We start from the raw sequence: 24,880 nt of genomic DNA, 5'->3' as shown, positions 1-24,880 counted from the left end.
AGTCTCCTTTCAAAAGAGGAGGATATGGTTTTGCTCAATTTCTGATTTTGATACTTGTACCAAGCAGCTAAGATGTAAGTACATATATGTACCCAAAACCAGTGTAATTAGAAGCTATTTGAATCTTGTAAATTCCAATGCCATGTTAGCTATAAACAGCAGATTTCTCACACCTATTTTCCTTCCCATTTTACTCTTAAAAATGTATACATGCATTTTTCAATGTATACTTGTACATATTGTAGACAAAAGTGTATATATGTGGAATACTGTATTTTTCCTCTGTTGAGAGGAAGCAAATTGTAAATTTTTCCTGTGCTTAGACCTCCACACAAAATGTAGGCAGACAGATCAGGTAGCCTGAATGTAACTTAGAAGCTTCTGTTTCCTGTGAACAGGTAGACACACAGATGGGCTAAAACTGATGATGGTTTCAAATTTTCGTAGGGTTACTGCAACCACCATAACAGCAGTGAACAGTTACTTTCCGATTGCTCATGCCAGAAGAGCATCACAACTCTGACTACAACTGAAGACAGCATTGCAAGCCTTGCTAATTTCAGGACATTTACTAATAACAAGGGCAATTTCTTTTATGCAGCCAGATACCTGAAAAGCAAAGCGACATATTTCAGCTTTCTTCAGAGAAAGATCCAGTTTGCTGATCATTTTGTGCCAGCCTTTGCGCCCACTACCATATGACCCTAGTTAGCAAGCCTCTTGAATGAAGGTTCCCATCACCTTTACAAGTATGAGATGAAGCTATACTTAATAAATGGTTTCAGATACAGTTTCATATCACTTCAGCACATTTTAGCAACATCCCTACTGTGCAATATTACTATTGTATTTGGTTTTTAATATACTTAAGCCAGAAACTGATGCAGGTAAAAGATAAAATCATAAATGCTACTGAGAAAGGAAACTACCAAAATTAAGGCCCACAGCCCATGAATGTATCCAAACAAGCAACATGCATTTGATATATCTTTGTCCTAAATGCACTTTCAGCGTGTGGTTAACACTTCCAGCCTGACAGAGTAAAGCCACTTCGGAACAATTCTACACCAGGAAAGCAAGAACATCACCTCTTTGAAGACACAGGTGAGTCTAGGCTATTCTGGAAGAAGGTGTTTATGGTATATCTACACTGCCCTGTATACCAGTAGATCAGGAGATCTACTCTGCCTCTTTTCCTGAGTAATGTATGAAGGTACACAAAGCAGATGCACCATCTCCACATCTGACACTGCTGAGTGGGCAGCAGTATAAAGCTGTAGATTTTCCTAGAGGCTTTGCTAACACATGATAAAAGAAAAATATCAACAAAAACTAACAATAGATATTCGGTCACTAGAAAGTCCTTGTGTGAGGAAAAAAAGAAAACAAAACCAACAAACAAACACAAAAAACCACACCATAGACCCTACTTAAAAGGAGAAAAACACAGGTAACCAAGAAAGCTAGGACAAAAGTTGGCGATTTACATTATCAGAAAGGTTCTTCCACAAGAAGACACACAATTTATGTGTTGCAGTTTTAAACAGCGAGGGGTAACTATAGGAAAAGGGTAGTTTCAAGTAGCAAGCAGTGCATTTTCTTTTTTTTTTTTTTACTTAAGACTTTTACACAAATCATTAATTTACGGAAACTCTGATAACCTATATTTCTGAAAAATAGAAGAAAATAACATAAAACAGAATAGAAATTTTCCTATGGCAGTGGCCAACTGAGACCTTTTTGTCTTCACACAACAGGAAGCATGCTCAGCTGAAATGGAAGAGACATTACCAAACACTGCCCTTACATTTTCAAAATGTGTTGAAGCTTATTTAAGAGGAACAGTAACTTAATATTCAATTAAATAGCTTTTTCCCTTTACAAAAACAACAAGAATTTCTTCTGGTCTGAACTGGTAGCAAGTAATAGTTCCTGTTTCAAAGGAAATATTGTACACCGCTGGTAGGGGGCTTTTTTTTCAATCCACCCCAATACACAAACATCAGAAGTCACAGCATACTTCAAGCTGCAGAAATTGTTTCCTGAAGAGGAACAAAATTATTCTCAAGCAAAACACGCACTTAGTAATGATAAAAGCCAAGAATTTTACCTGCTAGGCAGCAGCATACAGTCAATGTCAGGTCTCTTTGTCTTAGGAATGGCATATAGCGGATACCTATCTCCATGTCGAATCAACACTTGAACCGACACTAGCTTAAAATAATGAGGTGCATGACCTAAAGTGGAGGGGAAAAAAATATGAAAGGTTAAGTGAATGTCACCTAAATCTTTCCTCTGCACACTTTTTAATTAAGAAAAAAAGCAGGTATAATTGGCTTGATAACTTTGGTGTTGCAATGAAATAAAACCTCCGTAAGACATGATAACTTACTGTCCCAAGAAAGACTTCACTTTAAATTGCAAGACAACTTGTACAAGGCTCAGGTGCTTAGCACATTCTCCATCGTACATCCAAAGTCCAAAAACCATGCAAGACATTATTCAAGCACTGATCTCTGCCAACGTGATAAGGCCACCCTACTCTTATGATGCCTCTCTTCCAGACCTCTATCATAATGACGGATTCTGCAGTGTGCCTACTTTGGAGCTTTTTGATACACTAGTTTGTAATTTATTTTATATGCGTTAGTGGGATATGCTAAAGAGGGAATTCACTCAAATTAACTTGGTGCTACAACCACTATGGGGTAAAAAATGCAAATGTGTCTTCTAACTGGCTATGTCTAAAGGTTTGGATTCCCCAAATCAATTAATTCTGGTTGTTTTAAGAATTTCAATTCAACTGTTTTTCAGATGTTAATAATATAATTTGCAATGCAGCTCACTTGTAATAAGCATTATAATTCAAATATTAAGTATCTCTATCACTGCCACCTCTTTCAATTTTAGTCCTCTAGTTGACCTCTAACTAGAAGCAGAACCACTTCCAAAAACCAAGACACAGAAAAGATACAAAGGGCAGGAAAGAACAGCATATTTTGAATTATTTAACATAATTCAGTAACAAGCTGGCATTTGCTGTACCTTCTCCAAGCACCAAAAAACTGACAATGCACAAAGCTATCACTTCCAACGACAGCACATCGAAGCAAACAACCAAACTATCATTTCCATTCACAAAGCTTACCTTCCATGCTGCGTTCAGCAATGGTGGGAATATTGCAGTAAACATGAGCTTCATAAACAGGATCTATCGCAGGAGGCTCAGTCAGCAAATCAGGCATTATTCTCTTTCGGCTTTTAGGATTCAAACCATTCTCCCTGATGGGGTTTACTGGGATTAAATGCACTGAAAGATACAAAACATACATATAACTTTAGGAAGGTTTAAGGACACATAGGACTATGACGTTAAATTCAAAGAAATGCAGTTAACTTTTTTTTTGAGGAGGAAAAGTGTTCGTATTTTTACCCCTATTAGACTTCTGTGGTGAGAGGAAAAAACAAATAAAGACGAGACAAATTTCAAAGCAGAATTTTACTAATTCTTCTGTGTCAGTTCTTCAGTTGCATTTTGATTCCCAATCCTAATTTTAGAGGTGAATGTGTTCCACAATAGAGAGTTGTGCACATAAAGGAAACCAATGAAGACAGCAAACTGAGATTTTAAGAGCATGTAGCCGTTAATATAAAACGGACTCTTCATTCTTACACTACAATATGCTACTTTAAATATTTTTATGTGGTTTCTCTTTGGCTGCCAAAACCAGAATTCAAGCATTTTCCATTCCCTTGCTAGTGCTGTTGACACGGCCAATAGCCACAAAGTGCAGTGACTTCAAACTTTTCCCGAAGCTGTTTCAGATTTTGCATACGACTGCCCACAGGACTGTGCTTGGAGAGAATATTAAACTGTAATATTGACTCTGGCCACTTAAACTGCAGGGCTCAGCTGTCATTCCAGCATTGATTTATCATATTCATTTTTTATCTCCTTCCATGCTAAGACTCACATTATTGTGAGACATTGCAAACCACTGACCAAGAAACTCCATCAGGAACACAGACCCTTGGCAATATCTGTCAGAGGTTGCTAACTCTGGCTTGAAGGGGGTCTGCAGCAAATTTGTATTTGGAATATAAATCCCAAACCTAAGAATGTGTTAAACAGTTTCTGAACTCTGCAAATAAATAACACTACAGGACAGTAGTTGCCTAAAAAAGCATAAATAGGAAATTACAGCAGTTTTGTTATATTGGTCAAGTTTTCTAGCCAGAAAAGGTTAGGAGCAACAACTTTCAGCTTTCTGTTAACAATTTTCTCTAGAGCTACCCACAAAATTGCTCCTGCTCACTTAATGTCACAAAAATGTACAGAGTTGGCTTAAGTACTCAGGGAGGGAATGTAACCCCATTCAGCTTCAATCCATGAGTGTCTCAGAAGACAGGGGAAACCATAATCCCAATAGCAACAGCTACAAACCCTAGAGCTAAAATTTGGTTGGGAGATTTAAAAGCAAAATAAGGGACCTAATCTTTTACCTAAGGCAGTATTAACTAAAAAAAAAAAAAAACACAGATCACATTTTTGCACTGAGACTATAAACTACAACAATCAACAGATGCACACATTATCTTAAGACCAAGTGCCTACGATTCATGGGGCCAAATATTGTTCGCAGATAGCAAGTCTCCTTTCTAATCAAACTACTTGAATAAATACTTCAACATTACCAGACAAATTTAAGAATAAGGAAAAGCACTAAATCTTAAAGAGAAGAATCTACGCTATTTAAAGTGTTAAAAATAAAATTTAATATTAAAAGTAACACCTCCAGGATTATCAGATTACATGTCTGAAGTTTAAAAAGCCACTGACAGAACACCCTGAAAGGAGACTCTTAGTCACACAGCAGTTATGGGTGCAACATAAAACTACTTTGTGGACTGGAAATGGATTCAGATTAGGAATAACATGTAATTAATTTTAAAAAAAAGTTTATTAAAAACTATCCTATTCTAAATGCTGCTGCTGACTACATTTATTGATTATTTAGTAAAAGCTGGTAAATATTGCCCTTCCTGTACAGTCAATAAGCTTGGCTTACCCTAGGGAAGTGGAAGGGGCACAGCATTTCCCCACTAAACTCCTCCCACCCTGTCCACATCCGCGTATCTCAGAGAGGAACTGGGCTAAAGGAGCTTCTAACTTTGACCCACCTGGAGCATAACCGTGTTGTCTGGATTTCTAAACATAGAATCACAGAATGTTTTGGGTTGGAAAGGACCTTAAAGATCATCAAGTTCCAACCCCCCTGCCATGGGCACGGACACCCTCCACTAGACCAGATTGCTCAAAGACATATTTGAGCAACCTGAAAATGTCCCTGCTCACGGCACGGGAATTGCACTAGATTAACTTTAAAAGGTCCCTTCCAACACAAACCATTCCATGATTTGACCTAAATGATTCAAATTGTTTGTGGGTTTGACAAAGAAAATTATCAAGGTCAAAAAACTCCAGTCACCTAAATAAGCTCTGTCATAACATTCAGCACACTTGAAATAACACATATTGGGGGAAAAATAATTAAAAAGCCAGCCAAACTACCTATGCAAATACCTGGCTCTTCTATTTAACTATCTTAAATAGAAAAAGAAAAAAATCATATGATCTGGGCACCAGTCTAGGAAATCCACTGGAAATTTCCACCAAATGCATACACATAAAGATAGCAAGTATTTCAGAAGGGCGGGGGGAAACAAGACCAAGGAGTCTTCCAATTCCAGTTGGAAAGCTGCCTTCTGTTTGCTCAGCCCTATCAGCACGGTGACCCTGAAGAGCCCCGGCCGCAAGGCTGGTCCTCCTCTCCCCATGTTAGAGCTCCTCCAAAGCTGTACCAATCCCGCGGTTTCAGTGCTTCGGGATGAGGACCCCAAGTACCGCAGCCCCTCTTCATACTTCTGACTGGTCCAAACAACAACAGAGGTATTTTCCCTACTGACAGCTGAAGTCTCAGTCGTCTCTCAACTGTTTTCTCATCTTCTGCTGCTCCCCGGACACTGTTAGTGCCTCATGTATTTATGATGTTTTCTCCTTTCTCCCACCCTTTTCATTTCACGTTCTTTGGCTTCATGCTCCCTTGCCGTCTTCATTTATCCTGCTTCCTAGCTGCCGAGTCCCTTGTACGCCACATCCCCTGCAGCTCCCTAATCTACAGAAGGCTCAATTTGTTCCTTCATTTTTGTCTCCCTTACACCACACAGAGCAGTTATTTAAAGCTCTCCAAAGAGCAGACTGTCTCTCTGTTTCCAAGTATTTCCTTACTGAGAGTCCTCCTCTGCAGTGTCAATCCCACCTCTGTCTCCCAAGTGTGGTCTCTGGTCCGTATGTAACCAGCAAACCTACAAGTAGTATTGGACTGACACAGCTCAGAGGAGGAAAGAGGAAAAAAAAGCAAAAGCAAAAAAAAAAAAAAGCCCCTCATATTGAGTTGAAATTAATCTTTTTACCAAACTCTATTCTGCTCTTTCAGCTGTAAATCATTAGAAGATCAGAATTCTATTACGCAGTTTTCACACAACTTTTTATAGCTTAGCACTGTTTTATATGACTTGTTCTATTAGTTCACAGTAACATGCACTTGGCCAAAACAGAAGTCTGCCAATGTGTACACAATCATAATCAAATCTGTGATTAAGGGAGTTTTTTAACAGGACTTTTACACTGCTGTGCCTTTCAAAGATCATGTTTTACTATGACAGGAACACAACAATATAAAAGAGAAATGAAACAGATGATTTTGATGTGCATTTCCCACAGCCAGGGCAGTTAATAAAACATATCTGAAACACATTTGGTGATCTAACTGGAAACTTTGTCAACAGTGAAACCATAGAGAATACATACATGTTACTATAGACCTAGTTTGACAACAAAAAGAGACAGAAAATATATTTTATGTTGCAATATTCATAAACTTATTTTTAGAACTAAAGAAGCTACATAGAAACTACTTTGAAACATTAACTTTGAAAAAGTTATATCTAGGAAAAAAAGTAGAAGGCTTACAGAAACAAAAAAAAATGAAAGAGACCTCCATGCAACTCTGCTCAGTGTCCTACCAAGTTTAAATTGTTTGAAACATGAAGTAAAAACTCAACACATTGACTGATGTCAGACAAAAGACAGACCAGGTTGAACAGCCAAACAGCAAATGCAGTTCTGGGAGAGACAGAGGGGCACTGGTCACACGGTAGGATAGCTGAATACTGCGGTGGAATCACTCCTTCAAGAATTTTTGCAGCTCCGAACTGAGATTTTTTTTTTTTTTAAGTTGACAAAATTCAGAGAAAATAAGATCCAAACTCTGATACTGAATTTAATAAAACAAAAAACCTTGAGTAATTTTTATTTTAAATCAAACCATAGAACCTGAAGACCAAATTTTAAAATGAAGTTAGCAGTTTGACTAAGAAATGTCTTTATGAACAGAACCAATGGTGCCTGAAATATGATGATGTATGGTTTCATTCTAGGTGTACATTAAATATGACCTATTTAAAGAGGAAGATGCTAACTCATCCATACCCCCCCCAGTTCCTGAATGCCACAAAATATAGCAAAAAAGACAAATATTAGACAAGCGGTTTCTAAGCAAGAGAGACAATCATTCAGAAGTGCTTTCAGTAAAACGATTGGAACAATTACTACATAGCAACTAATCCCCCCGGAAGAATGTCAAGTTTATCAAATCAGCTATTGTACTCAGAAGCCCAGGCAGGGAGCCAGTCTGATAGGAATTGGGGCTGCAAAACTGCCACGAATCTGACAGAATTCAGCACAAAGCACAGCTGCAGTTCACACAGAAGGAACACCACATTCAGCGCTAAATCACTCCATTACCAGTTTCCCTCCCTCCTGCAGTCCTAGTTTCAGCTTGAAAACCAGAAGTTTATCCCTACTGCTTACCGAGAAGAAAAAGATTTAACCATGAAAAAAAAAATCACTAACGCTTACCTACAACCAGAAAGACAGGCAACAAAACCATTGTCTGTTTTCCCTTGTAGCTCCAAGCAGGCTGAGAAGCAGCAGCACAAGTAGCCGTGTTAGTCTCAACTTTCTGACTAAACAGAGACCTGAAGTTTTCATCTTTTATAAAACAGAAGGTTCTTTCAGTCCTGTGCAAACATACTATTTAAAAGTCACATGGAAATGAAGTCATACAGCAGAAATAGAAGAAAAAAAATACCCCACTGCAGGTAGCTGTATGCTAGTGGGTAAAAAAAGGCCAATGCGCATGTCCAAGAGCACAAAAAGTTATTTATCCCGCTTCTACCTTCTTTTCTCCCCTCTCCTTTCTGCTCCTAGCAGAAAAAAAAAATGGAAGCTAGAAAAGAACTGTAGGGAAGAAAAAACAGAAAGAGGCATGAATGCTTCAAAACAAGTGAGATGGGGGGAAAAGGCAAAGATGTGTGCAGCAAGAAAAACAATCTGGAAAAGGTAGGTAAAGGTGCACATGGGCTGAAGAGCATTTAGTGCAACACTGAAGGTACTCGCTGTGGGTTTGGAAGCGAGGCACCTGGGCACAGCGCTGCGGGAGCTCCAACACCCTGCCACCCCGGGTTCATCCCTGCCACCCTGCGCTCACCCCCGAGGAGCACGTCCCTAGGGTCGCTTTTAGAGCTCTGCCTTAGATTACGAATACGTATTTGGACATCAATGAAATTCAAATAGGCCTGTGTGACACACAATCCACCTTTCTCATTTTATTCTTTTGTACAGCTAAATAAAGGCTTTGCAAGTCTCAGACTATGATCTGTATTAACAGTGAGCGCCTTCATACATAATGCACAATGCCACCAGCACTAATGTGCTGTATTTGAATGCTGAGTAATCACACAAACGAAAAAGGCTTATTAGCCTCATGCTGGTCAATCTATCAAGTACTATTAAGAAAAACAACCATAAAAGTATTTAAAAAGGCTTTCTAAGCCTGTGAACATAAGCTTCTCCTAAGCTTCTGATTTTATATTTATATAAAATATAAATGGAGCTACTAATCTTTTACATAAGTCTCTCTTAAATTTTCACTGTCTTTTAATTTATTAAGAATGTGCAGTTTAATTAAAAAAAAACCTCCAGCAATTTTTACTTTAAATCAAACCACTCACCCTACAGAACCTGATGACAAATGCTACATTTATATAAAACCTGTCCACATCCATATCTGAGCCTTTCACCACATCCCTTCTTCCCCTAGCATCTGCCCTTCCCTTTTCGGCACTTCTGCTGTGTCTCCTGCCTGTTCCGGAGCAGGGGGAGCAGAGCCCCTGAAGCACAGGTGTATTCTCTACAGACAGCTCCCTACGCCACTGCTGCCCTTTCTGCTGCAGGGCAGGCTCCAGGCTCCAAGGTTTTCTTCCCACAGTGCTCCTAATTTCTCTGAGCACCACTCCAAAGAAAAAAAAAAAAGTGTATGAAGCTACGAGAAAGGTGGGTAATGAAAAAAAAAAAGAACAGCGGGGGCTGCGGGGAACACACCTAAATTCAACCTAGAAGAGCACCAACAAAAAGCTCTGCTTTGACAAATCCCTGACAAGCTAAAGAAGGTCCCTTGGAGGGTAACTTCTCCGCAACACATCAACCTAGCAATAGTATGTGTTTGCAGGTCACACAGGTACAGCCTTCACGTTGCAACTGCAGCTGGGCAGCAGAGGTAAGCACTTCCTCTCTTATACACTTAAAAATGTTACCAAACCAAGGGTCTGAAAGTGGCTGACTCCAAGTACAAATTCATCAACCTCATTACAGAAGTGGGCAGGAATTTCCAACCTCGCTGCATTCACTGAGCCACCAAATGGGAGCAAACAGTGAACTGAGACTGCAGATCCCTTCCTCTGGGTTTCCAAGAATTTGCAAACATTCAGCACTAGTGGTGAGCTACAGACCAAGTCACGCCCAGACTCATACACCTCTTGGACATAACATTCAGTTTCTGGATTGCTGCCGCTGTTCTTCCTTCTTTCTGTAAGAGCAATCACATTAATTGAGAATTTCAAAGAGACTGCTGACTTACAGTACAATCCTTTCGCCAGCACCCTATGTTTCAAGTTCTGAGATAGACTTTAAAAAATATTCATGAAAAGTATTTATAAGTGTAGCAACCACGTAGCAGACATCACTGAATAAACATTCTTTTCAAGCCAGTGCTTCTAATCAAAAGTGCTGAAAAACGCTTGCTATGGCAGCCGTGAACACATGCCCTTCATACTGCAGAACCACAGATTTCGGCAACAGCCTTCATTGCAACATATTTTGACACCAGAAGTTAAAACCCACTAGAACAGTTCTATTGATCTATCGGGTAAACATTGACATCTCCCTTCCTACAGCAAAAATAGCAATTACTTTTCAAGACAATGAGGAATGCTGCAGCAGATGTGGAACAGAGCATTGTATTTTGAATTCTTAGATGTAAACACTAACCTGTCAAGAGAAATTTATTAAATTCATCAAGTTGAGTGTTTTTTTTTCCATTTTGGTGCACTGATCCTTGTAAGGTAAATTTCAGCATTATCTGGGTCAATATTGGAAAAGCTCTGCTTTTAAAATTCTGCTCTTTAGCACAAAGTTTGTATTTCCTCGTGTTCCTTAATCTACATCTTCTGTTTCAAAGTGACACCACAGAAGTTATAGTCCCATTTCCTTTCCAAATGATTTCTTGTGATTTAATAAAGACAAGAGGTGGATTTCCCTTTTCTTTTATTCTCGCGGACCCAGTCATCACAGAGCCTGCAGCACCAGTTCCCTTGCTCCCTCCCTCCACCTGGAGAACTTGGCCACAGCCAGCCCTCAACCCCAAACACGGTGGGGATGGGACCAGCACAGGCAACATGGGGAATCACTCTCCTCCACCTGGGAAAATACTCACGGGAAATTTGAATGAAGATATAGGATAAACAGATATTGTTTTTTCATGGCTAAAGAGAAAACTTCAGCATTGCCTTAACAGTTCTTCAGCAAGGCAGCATTCTGCAGCCCCTGGCAGGGAAGCTTGAAGATATAGGATAAACAGATATTGTTTTATCATGGCCAAAGAGAAAACTTCCAGCCCCTGGCAGGGAAGCCCAACCCTCATGCATGCTGCACGACACAGTTTTTCCATCTGCCATATGTTGGTATCATGTTTTGCCTATACCCTCATGCATGCTGCACGACACAGTTTTTACAACTGCCATATACTGGTATCATGTTTTGCCTATGAGAGGAGCAGTGTCATTCCAATTAAGGCACATAGGTAATGACTGTCCACCAACACTTCACCTGAAGCCTTGCTTCTTATTTTACCTACCGGAGACACACGCAGCAGTCAATCCCAGTCCTCACTGGGGCAGAGCCTCACTAGGGAAGCACAGCACGCACCCCAGGAACGGCAACACCTCGACGGCAGCTTGCACGGCTCTGCATTGCCTGCTGGACGCGTGTTATTGCTGTGCTAACCCGACTCAGCTTCAGCATCACGTTATCATTATCGAGCTGACCGCTAGAAAACATCAGCCCAAGCCACGTGTGCTGTCAATAAACACCTAAAAGTAAAGGCGCTTCGGCTATCCTTCAAAGACTGTCAAAGACATCATTAGAGGAAAAACTGCAGCAGACAGTACAACTAACAAGACCAACAGCTATAGCAACTTGATATTATTTAGCTCACAGTGAAAATAAACACTTCTTTTTTTGTTTACTTGCTACATTTTCTCTGATACTTTTTGTAACCTGAGGAAAATCACCAGTCCAAGGCTGAGACAGACATATCTACTGGAAAGAAGAAATCTAAAGAAATGCTACCTGAAGTCTTCTATTTACCATCATTTTTTCCAGTTCCTTAAGGTTTGGTTAATTTTTTTTTTTTTTTGCAATAACTTCTCTGTACTACACGGCAGTCTTCCCCCTAGAAGCCTGAGACACTTTTAATTAAATAACTAAGTAAATAAAACTGCTCTTTCTCTGTTTAAAGAATAGGAGAAAGAAGTTTTCAGAAGCATCCTGTATATCACAGGTTTACCAGCAGAAAATGGAAACCCAGGAGGGCTAGGAGGTCACAGATGTACCTCAGCTAATTTGGTGGAAGTCAGATCTGATTGAGGGGGAATGAGTGTGAACTCTAGTGTTTTGTGATTTGTTGTCTTTTTTTAATGTGCGTGTTTTTAAGGAAACCTTGTTTATAGTAGGCTATAAGGAAAAAAACCATAGACTTCACAGTGGTCTTCTGCCACGCACAAGCTCAAATACAAGACAAACTAAATTGCAGTTGAACAAAATGAGGGTCTATAGGTGTGTCCCAGTATGAGCTTTCACAACACAATCCCTTCTTCCTCCTTGGAACAATCATAATACAATTGTAGCTGGAACTTGAAGGGCATCTTAACTTCACCAATCAATACTGATATCAATTTTACTGCACGAAATGCAACCAAGAGCTTATTCTTCACTCTAACACTAGTTGAGTTTTCAGCCTTCTTGGTTTTCCAATGCCTAAAGCTTTCCACTGGAGATGCAAATATCCATATGGACAAATGAGAGCTACTGTCAACTGGCTGCTTTTCTCAGGTGTTTTTCACAAACTTGGTCAGAAATAGCCAAATCCCCTGTCCCTTTCCAGGAGTGGGTCAAGGCCTATTTGCCTATCTTCTAGATCACAAGTTGGGAACTTGGTGGGGGGGGAGGTGCCTTGTCTGAGCATTCACATTCAAAAATAAATAGAACAAAGACAGATGACCACCAAACATAAACAATCCACACCAGGATTTCTGAGAACAGATTTCTTCTTTCCAGCTGCATTAACTGCATGCTTTGCTGATTTTTTACAGGGTCCCAATCTGAATTACACAAGGAAAATAAACACATTATGAAAATCTTTTCTGTACCAAAGCACAACATGGCAGGCCTTGTAGTGTTACGTTTTTGAGACCAAATTTAATCAGACACATTAAATTATACAATGGGCGTTTGCAATGATTGAGTCCAGATGTGGCTCTGAAAAGAGCTTTATAGTTTAGGGGTTCCCCTCCCAATTGTTTTTCAATCGACAATTCAGAAGGGCATATGGCATTGCTTAAATAGCTGCCAGGATTTGCAGCTCCACAGCAATAACACAGCAATGCTGACTGCAAGCCCAAGCCTTTTCAAGGTCTAGAGAGGACAGTCATTTTCCACTTCTCCTCCCAAAGTGAAAAATTACTCTCTGCATTTTATTTTATATTTGTGCAATGAAACCCTACATTGTTTAACATAGAAAAGATTTATATTCTCATCAATTAAATGCACTCCTTTCTTTCCAATAAAGATTTATGCATAATAAGGCTTTTCCTTACCAACGTCTCACTAATTACCTCCCTGCTTGGCTCCCCAGTCGATTTGAAGGAGGCAGGGGAGGTCCCTACTAGACATCTAGACAGACAGACAGATTTCCTGGTCTGTAAGCACATTACTCAAGTCAGATATTGCTCGTGCTCCTGGTTATTTAGTGACAAGATGCAAAAACAGTCCCACCACTGCTTACAATGAAGCAGTTCTGTTGGTCCCCTGCCTCCCACAGGCTCGTCAGGGTTCACAATCAGAAGTGTTACACAGCCGGCACCACGATGCTGTACATGAAGTCATTCCTATCGATGGATCTGCATAGCTGCCGTGTCTCATCAGGCTGCGAGATGACTTTGACTATATCAAATCACTGTCCCGAAGGCTACCAAACAAGGCTTAAGTATATAAAGATTAAATAGTTTTTTATGGCCTGAAAGCACTATTTTTCTAAATAGAGTCAATCCAGCTGTTGTTACTTATCTAACAAGATTCATAAGCGCTACAGCAAAATGTTAAAGCTCTGTCCTGCTTCTGTCTACAGAACTGGTAAACGAACTAACCCAGCTGAATTGTCCTGGAACAGATTTTCAAAACAGCTTTTATCAGTTGTATTCAGAAACTGTCGGTGACTCTTCCCATTTCCATAGTATTGTCTCAAAATAAAGGTCAACATGAAAACGTAGCTGCAGGACACAATATCCTGAATGCTACTGCCATAATTTGCCTGTGGGTGGTGACCTTTGTTTTTTCTTTTTGTCCTGTATATTTTTTGGATCTCACAAATACCAGAGTGGGAAGCTGCGCAGCAGTGATTACATCATGACTGAATAAAAGACACTTGGCAGATTTCACATGTGAACTGAACACAGACATAGAGGCCAGCTACACTAAGTGTTCAACATAGCAGAAGAAAACATGGCAACAAGTATTTTCTCAGGAACACGGACTGCAAATCCTCTGGCTTACTGTGATCTTTTCATCTACAGCAGCTGAGAACGGCACAAAAACGTCCCCCATACAGTAGAGTTCAAGCCAGTTCAGCAGTTGCTCCTGTTCTGTGATCTGGCAATCTGTCGCTAACACTTTACATCTTTGACACCAGCTCTCTGCTGCTGCAACACGCATGCTCCCCCGTGCTTGTTCTTTAAGGAATTCACTAACTCTAGCTACTAAGATCTCACTCCTCAAATGGGTATGAAAAGGAAGTTTGCACAACTGTTTTCTATCATCCTAGATAAAGAAAATGGCCTTTTCCACCCTTAAAAAGACCAAATGATAGGGGCATAGAGTCATCTAGAGCTCCGAGTGCACGTCGTTGCCTCTTTTCCTCAGGGCTTTCCTTAGACAGCATCCCAAAATATTCAGAATGGCTTTTTAAATTCAAGTCAACTTTTATTAGGGCACGTACTAGAACATCTAGGTATTGAAATTGAAATTGCAAAATACATGGGTAAAAACAAAGAAATAACAGGGTTTAAAAGCACACCTTTGCTCTGCCCACGACATCATTCCAAGCGTTACGCCCCCGGTTTCATATCACCAAGCTGGCAGCTTTTTGGGCTGCAACAAATTCTGTGCATCTGCTCACTGGTAAAAGCATCTTCCTGTCACCTCTCAGCAGAGCTGCTTTCTGCACTTCTCAGCAGTATCCGCATCTGCACACCTGGGTCAGACACAGTCATCTCCTTCTCTCCAAGGGCCACCACCCAAAAGGCAGGAACACCCCCCATGTCTACGGCTCAGCCACAGCCTCTGCAAAGGCACAGGACACAAACTGTTTAATATGTTAATGCCACCACTCAAACACAATCCACAGACATCTGGCACTTCCCTACAGCAGTGTCCTTCCGAGATAAAAAGCCTTATGCATTCAAATCAATATTTTAACGACTGCATTAAATTAGCACCATTCTGTTTCACATCTAATCCCAACTGTTTTCCGTCCACGAACTGACCCGCTCAGGGAAGCCATCTCAACACCATATGCCGCTGCTTACCCCAGCCAAGCCAGCTCACTTGTTTGTCCTTGCCAACACCAGGACACAGAACGCCGCCATGCATTTGCTAGCAGCAAACCCCAGAACAACATATTTAACACAGTAGAGCCTGACAGATTTTGGCACTGGGAAGCCTGTAATGATAGACATAGTCATTAATCTCAGGAATTCAGAACAGAGTTCTCTGGATCAGAGAATTATTGACGTCTTTAGGACACATGCCATAAACCAGCTTAGAGGAAGATGGTGAATCTTCTTGCTTGTCTGCATCCAGTATTAACGTGCATAGTTGGTAAACCCAAAATATACCAGGTACCTAGGGTTTCATCTCTTTTAATCCAATCATCTCACAAAAATCATAACGAGAGATCACTTCCACGTTCCAAGACTTCATATTTCATGGAGCAAGTCCACAAAAGCCTCAACCTTTTAAATACAAACTGCTTAGACCCTAACTCATTAACAAGGAAACCACAATGCCATTTAGCATGTGCAAGCATTGCTTTTCTCTCAGTGAGTGAGCTTTGAAAATTTAAAAGGAAAGTAACTTCGGGAAGAGATTACTCTTGTTCGGTTTTTTTATAAAAAAAAAAAGCAATAAAAAACTGCCTCCAGGCATTAAAATCTTCAAAATCAGTACAGCTTAACAAACGTTATTAATCACAGAAGATACACAAACCCAAGAGCACACAGTAAGTTTTTCAAAAATCTTCACAGTCAAATGATGAGACACTTTGGATTGAATAAGTTAATACATCATTTCAGCAATGAAAGCCCAGCAAAAGCACAGATAAAAGAACAAAACTGCCTGGCAGATAAATTGCAAGAGGAAAATTATGAGCACTATGAAGAAACATGAACTACAATTATCTGAAGAATATTAAGTATATCTGAAACAGATACATACAGGAGAACCAGCACATCCATCAAACCAATGGTTTTCAACTTAGTTTGCAGCAGCACAGTGGGGATTAAGGCAGGCATAAAGCACAGCTCAGAAAAACAAATCTATAATCAAATCTAAAGTTTAAGTAACTGTCCATGCTTTCCTGACAACTGCACATGACCCGTGAATGGGGGGGAACTCGACTGCAGTATACCTGCTGATGTTAAGATCATTTTCCTGGTACACTCCAGTTGAGACTCTGTGCCCGCACTCTGAACAAGAAGGGGAGGGAGCCTGGGGTCACAACATTCCTCTGGTGAAGATGCAGAACACAAATCTCAACCAAAGGACAGCAAGCAACTAATGGATGAGGAATTCATTTGAGGTTAATGGATAGCACTGTCTTAAAAGCTCTGATACAAGTAAAGTAAGAGGGATAAAGCTCATGCAGTGTGAATTGGTTATGAATTCTCAGAAAACTAACATCAGAGTGGCCAACAAAAGATTAACACAGGGCTTGTACTAAAACAAAGCAGTGTGACAAGGCTGTTTTTACCTTCTCATATTAAGACACCCAGGCTTTGTTTTGAGGTGATCATCTCTGTAATAAAACATGAAAAATCCCAAAGGTACAAAGGTAGGCAGCCTATAGCGAGGGGACAAGGAGCTGAACTTCAAAATTTAAAAACACTGTTACAGGTGTTAAAACACAGTTCAGGTTAGTATACAGCTATGGAAAAATCCTAGGACCTTTTTTTGCCTTTAAAAGACACACATACCAATCCAAAACACATCTGCAGTTATCTGTAAGGCAGCCTGCCTCAGGATTAGAGAGCTATGAAAAAGGAATAGCAGAGAACTGGATTAATGAGCTTTTGTTGAGTTGATCAGGGTAACACCCCTGACATTTTAAACAACAAAAAATAGTTGCTAATAAATCAATAAATAAATATTTCACCTCATCTACTGCTGCTGAATAAACTAATCACTTAGGTTGGAAGGGACCTCTGCAGGTCATCTGCTCCAAGCCAGCACTCAAAGCAGGGCTAACTCAAATCAGGTTGTTCAAGCCATTGTCCAGTCAACCGGAAACGGTTTAAAAGTGACACACATTGACTAGAACCATGTACTAAAGCTTGGTTATGACTAAGCAAATATTAAAAGAAAAAAAAAAAGTCCAAATTTCTTCACTGTCCCATGTCTTACCTGAAAATGGCCATTATCAAGTTGATAGACATTAAAGCAAACACTGACCTTTTCTGAGATCTAATTGATGTAAAAAAGCAAGCAACTACTGACTCGTAGAAGGAAAAAAAGGAGCAAGAAAACATGGCATAGGAACAAGATGTATATTCTATATTAAAAAAAAAAATCAGAGCATTTCTTAAAGCTCTACAGCAAATCTGAGCTACTTATTCTGTGTACTAGATCTCAAATTGTCTGCAACTGCAATGCCAGACAGTCCTAAGCAATGGTTCCAAAAATACCTCTTCTGAATTCATAATAGACTAATGGAACATAAACAAGCTCACAGGACTGTAAAACGACTGCAATATCAGAAAAGGTAGGAAAAAAAAATTTTTAAAAACTGAGTTACCAGAAGAAAACTCTGTGCAATCATCTTCTATTAGTTCCTCAAAAAGTCTACTACTACTTCCTAAGACTCTCATGCAAGGAATCGAGCTATGCACATGGTTGTAAGAGTTCAACTGCAACAGAGCTTCTAGCAGTCACACTGGCACATCATTGATTTGCAAAAAAACTAATAGCCCAGGTCAGTAAGGAACACAGCCATTCCTCAGGGAGCCTCTTGGTCTGGAGATATTTCCACCTTTTGGGCCGCCACAAGAACAAAATCCAAGAGGAGGGCTGCTCTCTGAGGAGTGCTTCAGGCGAAGCAAAGACCTGCCTCACATCTTCCCAGAAGAAACCTATAGGTCTGTCATGCAGTCACAATGAAGAAAATTTATATCCTTCCTCATTTCTTATTTTACCCTCGTTTACTTTTCTAGCCCCATTCTGGTGACAAACCCAAGTATCTCAAAACAGCAGGGCTCCATGGTAGAGAGAAAGACAAACTCATGTCCTTGAAAGAAACATAGGTCAAATTTGTTTAAATAACATACAACTGCATATAACACACAGATCATCCTCTGGTGGATCTTATTTGTGTTATTATTTGCAATTAGTGCAAGAGCCCAGTTTGGCAGGAAGCAGGAACAAGGAACTACAGCAAAGGTATCAACAAAGATAGCTTAACCATTAGCAATGAAACAGAGTCCACTCCCAGGTTAAATATACAGCGAGAGAATTAAGATTAGAATTAAGTATTAGTCTATGTGAAGACTAATGGAAATATTAATTACTGTAAGCATAACATTTTTTTTCTCCTACTGAGCATATTTATTTTTCTTTGCTATTTACTATCCACTCAAAACTCAAATTAAGGACAGGCACATACCTATGAGACTGTCCTTACAAACAGTCATTGACCCTTTCACATATTTAAAATAATTGCAATATGTGTCACTATAATTATTAAAAGACTGAAGCACAAATTTCAACACTTTCAAACTTTCCTGCAGGTATTAGGACCAATATTTGAGTTAGATTTGGAGAAACATGATGTCAATATGCTTATTATTTTCCAGTTTTGTTTGCTTCCCTCTAGATTTAACCCAACACTGTAATAAGGATTTGCTGAAGTTTAACTAATAACTTGATGTCAGTTTTTGCCAAGTATTCGGCTTTATTTACAGGTGCCTTCAATTATATTTTTAACAGCTCATACCAAAATATATATTTTAAATAGATTATAAACTTCTCTAGCCTGCCAAGTAACTTCTACTGGTCAAATCCTGTCTGAAGCAACTTAACATGACCTATATTTAAAGCAGATACTTGAAAATGATTGCTCTATTTTTGTGGGAGAAGATAAGACTCTCCCATAGCATCATTCACAAGTATTCAGCATGTCTCCTCCCCCTTCAAAGGTTAATTTCTGGACTGGTACATGATACCACACCTTTTGAGAAACACAAAGTTATTTTAGTCTCCAGTTACAACATAAAAATAATCTTTAACAAAAATCTGTATATTTACAGTTAATTTTCTTCCTTCGCTACTAAAATGTACACAGCCTTGGATATATTATTTGTGGGTTGTTTTTCCCTTTAATCTTAAATTCAGACTAAATTAGTACTTTCAAAAAACCCAGAGAGACTTCTCATTAGTGGAAAATCTGCCATGCTTATGAGCTTGAAGGCAAAATTCAGGAAGGGAGATATCTAGTCTTCTTTTCATTTTGTATGATGGTAACACATGACAAAAACAAGTTCTCTGCATCAATAGTTCTAAAGTTGTGGCTTTTTAAATATAGTTTGTTGCATAAGTCAGCAAAATGCAATACTCTTCTTTCCTTCCACTGAAGAACTTATATTCTTAAAATACGAAACATGAGTAGCTGCTGTTTGTTGGTAAGGCACAGTAAGAGCTGGTAAGGAATTCACCTGAGAGAGATGGTAAGGACATGTATTCTGTCCAGAAACAGTCAGAAGCTTATATTATCTTTTTACTGAATGCCTTGGGGTTTTTTTTTTTCCCCTTCTCCTTCAGAAACTAAGTTCTGGAAAAACCCAACTCACCCATTTTTTCCCCAGCCTGCGTAGCTCCTCTCGGCACGCTACTGGTAGTGTCTGGGCAGGGGGCTGCGGGTGCAGCTCACACCCTACTCTGCTTTGGGGTGGGGACAGGGGACGTGGCAGCCCGGCAGTGCCACAGCTCCAGCTTCCCAAGCTGAGGAAGCACGTTCTCAAGCAAACAGGCTTCCAGGAGGGGCTGTGCAGCAACACAGCAATCCCTTCCTCCAGGACACGTCCTGGCAGGGCTGCATATGGTGCCCTCACCATCCTCGTAAAATAAGAGCTGCCTGCAGCACCTAAGCCAATAAAATAAAACTCCACTTTTCCTTGTGGAGAATCCTCATTTCTGTTTCCTATGACTCATCTGTAAAACCCAAACCTCCCATGCAAAATCAGACGACAGAAAGTAGAGGGAAATTATTACTGGAGAAGCAAAATGTCATCTCCAGACATGCGGACACACCAGCATCCAAGCTTGAACCATCAAGGCAGAGAAAGTGCTTAAAAGGGAAAAAAAAAAACCTCCTCAAACTTCACATGGGAACCAGTACCCTGCCAGAGTAGCTGCCAACATCCTAAAAAGCAGTTGCAGATTATCAGAATTCTTTTTATCGAAAGAGAGGCCTGAGGCACTGACCAAACGATGAAAGTATTTGGAGAAACAAACTTCAAAGCAGAAGAGAAGCTCCATATGCAGGACCTGTCTGAGAGCCAAGGACTTCACCATTCTGCAAGTGCCTGAACCAGGCAGGCTCAAAGGGAGGCTGCAAGTTATGCTGGCCACAGGGTTAAATACCTTGCTGAAAGAGCTGCTTCCCCACTACAGTTTTAGTCCTCTTCTGTTGACTGTTCCTTTCCTTAGGCTTTCAGTAAATAGAAATAAAAAAACAAAATAAACAAAGGTATTGACTGTGTTGAAAAAATTTATTTACATGCACTCAATTAAAAAATAAAAACCCATAGTCACTGTCAAGTAAATGTTACAGAGATTCCATGTGGCGTCTTATCAGCTAGCCTTTAAATTTCCTTTCAGTTTGGTTTATTCAAGGTAATTCAAAGATAAATAGCTGAGATATCCGGAGGAGACCGACCTTCAGGCTTCCGCAGTTGGTCACAGATGTCCCAATGTACTGGAAGGTCTGTGCTTGCCCAGTCACTGGGTTCTCATGTACTACACCAGTCTTAAGAGGGGGGAAAAAAGCAGCTGTTCAGGCATACTTGCTACCTTCTGTTCCTGAGCTGACCTAAGGGCTAACCAATGTAATTAACATCACTAGGGCCTCAAATTATGCCTTTTCCCTTCAGTGTGAGGCTGCAGGACCACAGCTGGATTCTGACACATCCCTTACAACACAGGTGAATCCAGCTGCGCTGCCATCCTCCATCTGTGCACCATAGGAACTCCCCGGCCGCTGCATTTACAACCCCTTTGTGCTGCTCTGGGCACTTTTCACAGCACAGAGGAAGGCAGACCTCAACCACTGCAACCTATTCCTCTGGCAAAAAAGAATAAAGTATCCCAACTTGCATTCCCTTTGTTTGTACAGAAGTAAACTGCCCAGTTTTAGTCAACAGCACTACAGATAATATTTACAGAGGCAAAAATACAGCTCACAATCTAGCACAGTTCATTTTTCCATTCTGCAGTTTTTCTGACAAAGCAAAGCACTGAAGCCTTTTAAGAGAAAAACAACATCACTCCATTTTAGAACAGTCTAACAGAAAAGTCTACCAAAACCAGTTCTCCTTTTCTCTCCAGCACAAACTTTTAAATCATTTTACAACAATGACCATTTACATAAACAAAGAAGGGAAAAATAAAAACATGTGTGGAGTGATAAATACTATAAGGAAAATACTTCTCCTCTCTTTTCTATGTCCCCAAACATAAAACAAGAAGGAAACAATGACAATTCCCAATAAAACTTTGAGCGATCAGTCATACTTGGTTTGGAAGTCAACCGGTCACCCGACCCAACGGGTTTCCCAAACAAAAACTCTCATTGATATAATCATCCACCAGAGACATCATAGCATGCTTTCAGCCAGCAGTGGAACATTTTTGGAGTTTTAACACTGTAATTTTTCTACACTATTTAAAAATTAAAACGTACAAAATGCCAGCAGTCTCAAAGTCTGGGACTATCACAGTAAAGTGCTCCATATCATGAAGTGTCGGAGGGGTGACAGATGTTTTCTGAAGGATGTTCTGAAGTTTCTCAGGTGGGGGTTTACTGCCTTGACACAGCCTGTGGGTCACCATGTGCCAGTACTTGGTCCACTTTTATCAACACAGCAATTTTAGATATTTATATTAGACATGGATGCTGATCAAACATTCTTCTCTAAGACAGTACTGAAACTATGCTGCCATTAACATCTCATTGCAAGTATTTCCTCCAATATCTGCATGCCCATTTCTTTAAAAGCTCAAGTTGGGAATCAAGTGTTTTATTGGTTTAGTGTTATAACTAGTCAGGAACTATTTGGAGACAACTGAAAATTTACAGCTATGTTTAATTTGAAAGCAGCTCACTTGCAGACCCTAATATAATTTTGCGGGTAGTGAATTGTTTTGCACTTAGAGAGGAAAAAATGGTTTTGGCTTTAAGACTTTGGTTTGGTTTTTAAACTCTCCAAACTCCAGCTGGTTTCCATAGTAGTTTTATATGGTGACAGAAAAAGAGAGTTTTGTCTTTGCACTGGCGATGGTCTTTGTTCCGAGTTTGAACTAATCTCTCTACAAGCTGAAGCTGGTAGAAGTTAAAACATCAGGCTCCCTGTATGTCTTAAACTACTTGGTTGCTGCTAGCCTGTACTGCAGTTCTCATTATGTAAAAATTTCTATATGTATTTTGGTATTGGCACTAAGATTCATGATGGCTGCTTGCTGTAGCTCAAGTGCTTTTTAAAGCACCCCTCGAACATCTTTATCGTTTATAATTCCTCTTGCACAAATGTTATATTCTAATTAAGTAGAAAATAACTTCCTCTTCTGATGAAATGCGATTCACTCTCCTATATGCCTACCTCCTCATTTCTAAATAAAGCGGATTTTTGTTAACAATTCAGTTCCATATTTCAGCTGAAGTTCCTCTAGGACCTTCACCCGATGCACAACTGGTAACCAACCACATAACACCAAGGGCAGAGCCGTAAAGAGCCCAATGGGCAAAGCACGCTGCAGCCTGACCCACCGGCGGGCACCCATCGGAGGCTTAAAGTTATTCAGAGCCCAGGTACCTGTGTTAAAATAAGACGAGTTGAAACACAAAAAAATAAAATGTAAAACCACAAAGTTGTCGGGTTTTTTTGTTTTAACTGTCTGTCATACGTAAAAAAACCCCATTCTAAATAAAAGTAATCCTCTTCATTTTTTACACCATGGATACTAAAAAAAGGCATAGAACAGAAGGACCACCGAGCATTACAGCAGTCTTGCCTTAAATATGTCATGCAAGATAATAACAACAACAACAACACAGAATGTTAACCTATACTACCGACAGGCATTTTTCCTTGCCTTCTAGCAGCAACTAATTACATTGGCGTGGATTAGTACATATTAGATTTACACACAGTGTGACTTTAACTAGTTCATGAATGATAACATTTGCCAGCTGATAAGCAGTGTGGGGCAATGGCCATTTGTCAACATCCACTAACCTGCGCTCAGCACCACCTTCCTCCTCAGCCACCCCTAAATGACAGCCCTCTGGAATGACCCGTGATTAACTGATCTGAAGCACAACATAATTTATCTTTTTCTTAAACAAACCAGTCACTTGTGATGAGCCAATTCAACTGTTTAAAGTTTCCTAATGTGAGGGCACAAATAAGGAGAAGTTCCAACACTCAACCCTCCCACAGCAGCTTTCTCAAATCCTGTCTGGTCTGATGCAACACGAAATAGGAATTGCAGCAGTCTTTACTCAGATGTGTTTTGTCTGCTTTCATGGAAGGATACAATCACATTCAATCACTTAACTGCATTACAAAATTCAGATTTTTTTCTGAGACAGCCTGATTTGAAAAGTCTCTAGATCACATGGATTCCTAGAGGGCACACACAATTATTTTTATTTCTACATTCATTTTCCTATTTTTGAAAAAAAAACAAAACCAAATCAAAACCCAACAGATATTATAATACAGAAAGAATGCTTAAAAAAACATGTAAGTATGGTCATTTTTAAACACACCTATAGACCACTATATCTAGAAAATAAAAGGAGAGGACACTTACAGAATTGTAGACTGAGGCTCAAAAAGGCTAATAGGGCTGCCAAAGCCAGCAAGAACAGAAAACGGTTTCGGAAAAGCATTATTATTCGTTCTGCTTTCTCTTCATGGTTTCATCTTCATATATCAATGGTTCCTGCAAACAAAACATTGGCAAATGTATTTCAGATGTGGAAGCAGCAGCTATAGCAAAGAAAAATCAAATACCCTTCTGACAGTGTCAAGTTATTTCTTCAAGGCAAGCACATGAGGAAATTCAAATGGGCAACAACAGTATCAATAAATTGTCTTCAACCTAGTTATGAGATTAACTATATTTCTACAAGAACTTTCAAGTAAATTAAAAAAAAAATTGCCAGTTCCCATGAAATTAAGGTTTCTCCTTCTAACACAGGGTTAATGCTCATGTCATAACACAGCGAACAGTTCTTTAACAATAAAGTCTCTTGTCCCTGTGCAAAGCAAATCACAACAAGAACATTATTACTTAAGGGCTCTCAAGAGCAATTTGGTAAATCATCCCAGAAACAAAAATAATCCTGTAATACATTTAAAAGGTACACACACACACACATATACTTTTAAACACAGGTTAAAAATTAGTTTCTCCAACTGGTAGCCCTTTTACTGATACAAAGTTCACAATTCTTATTTAAGAGAATAAAAAGGGAAAAAAAATTACCAATACTACTGCACAGAGAATGGAAAAGTAGACTGATTTAAGATTAACACCTGGAATAATTCTGTGTAACAGTATTTTTAAACAACGGTTTGACGCGGATCAGAACAA

General features: G+C 39.6%; 1 protein-coding gene across 1 annotated transcript in view; it reads right to left on the bottom strand.

Annotated features, from left to right (window-relative positions):
* The window catches only part of PXYLP1 (2-phosphoxylose phosphatase 1), a 33,812-nt gene extending 9,639 nt beyond the window's left edge, over nt 1–24,173 (bottom strand). Inside the window, exons 1-3 of the mRNA XM_010081947.1 lie at nt 24,095–24,173; nt 3,149–3,310; nt 2,111–2,237 (exon numbers count right to left, since the gene is read on the bottom strand). Coding sequence (XP_010080249.1) covers nt 2,111–2,237; nt 3,149–3,310; nt 24,095–24,173 — 368 coding nt within the window. The remainder of the gene's footprint in view (nt 1–2,110; nt 2,238–3,148; nt 3,311–24,094) is intronic.
* Nucleotides 24,174–24,880: the final 707 nt, after the last annotated feature.

The sequence above is a fragment of the Pterocles gutturalis genome, unplaced genomic scaffold, assembly GCF_000699245.1.
Source record: "Pterocles gutturalis isolate BGI_N339 unplaced genomic scaffold, ASM69924v1 scaffold6484, whole genome shotgun sequence".
Lineage (NCBI taxonomy): Eukaryota > Metazoa > Chordata > Aves > Pterocliformes > Pteroclidae > Pterocles > Pterocles gutturalis.
Note: the sequence above shows the minus strand (reverse complement) of the source record. Positions and strands in the feature narration are given on the sequence as shown.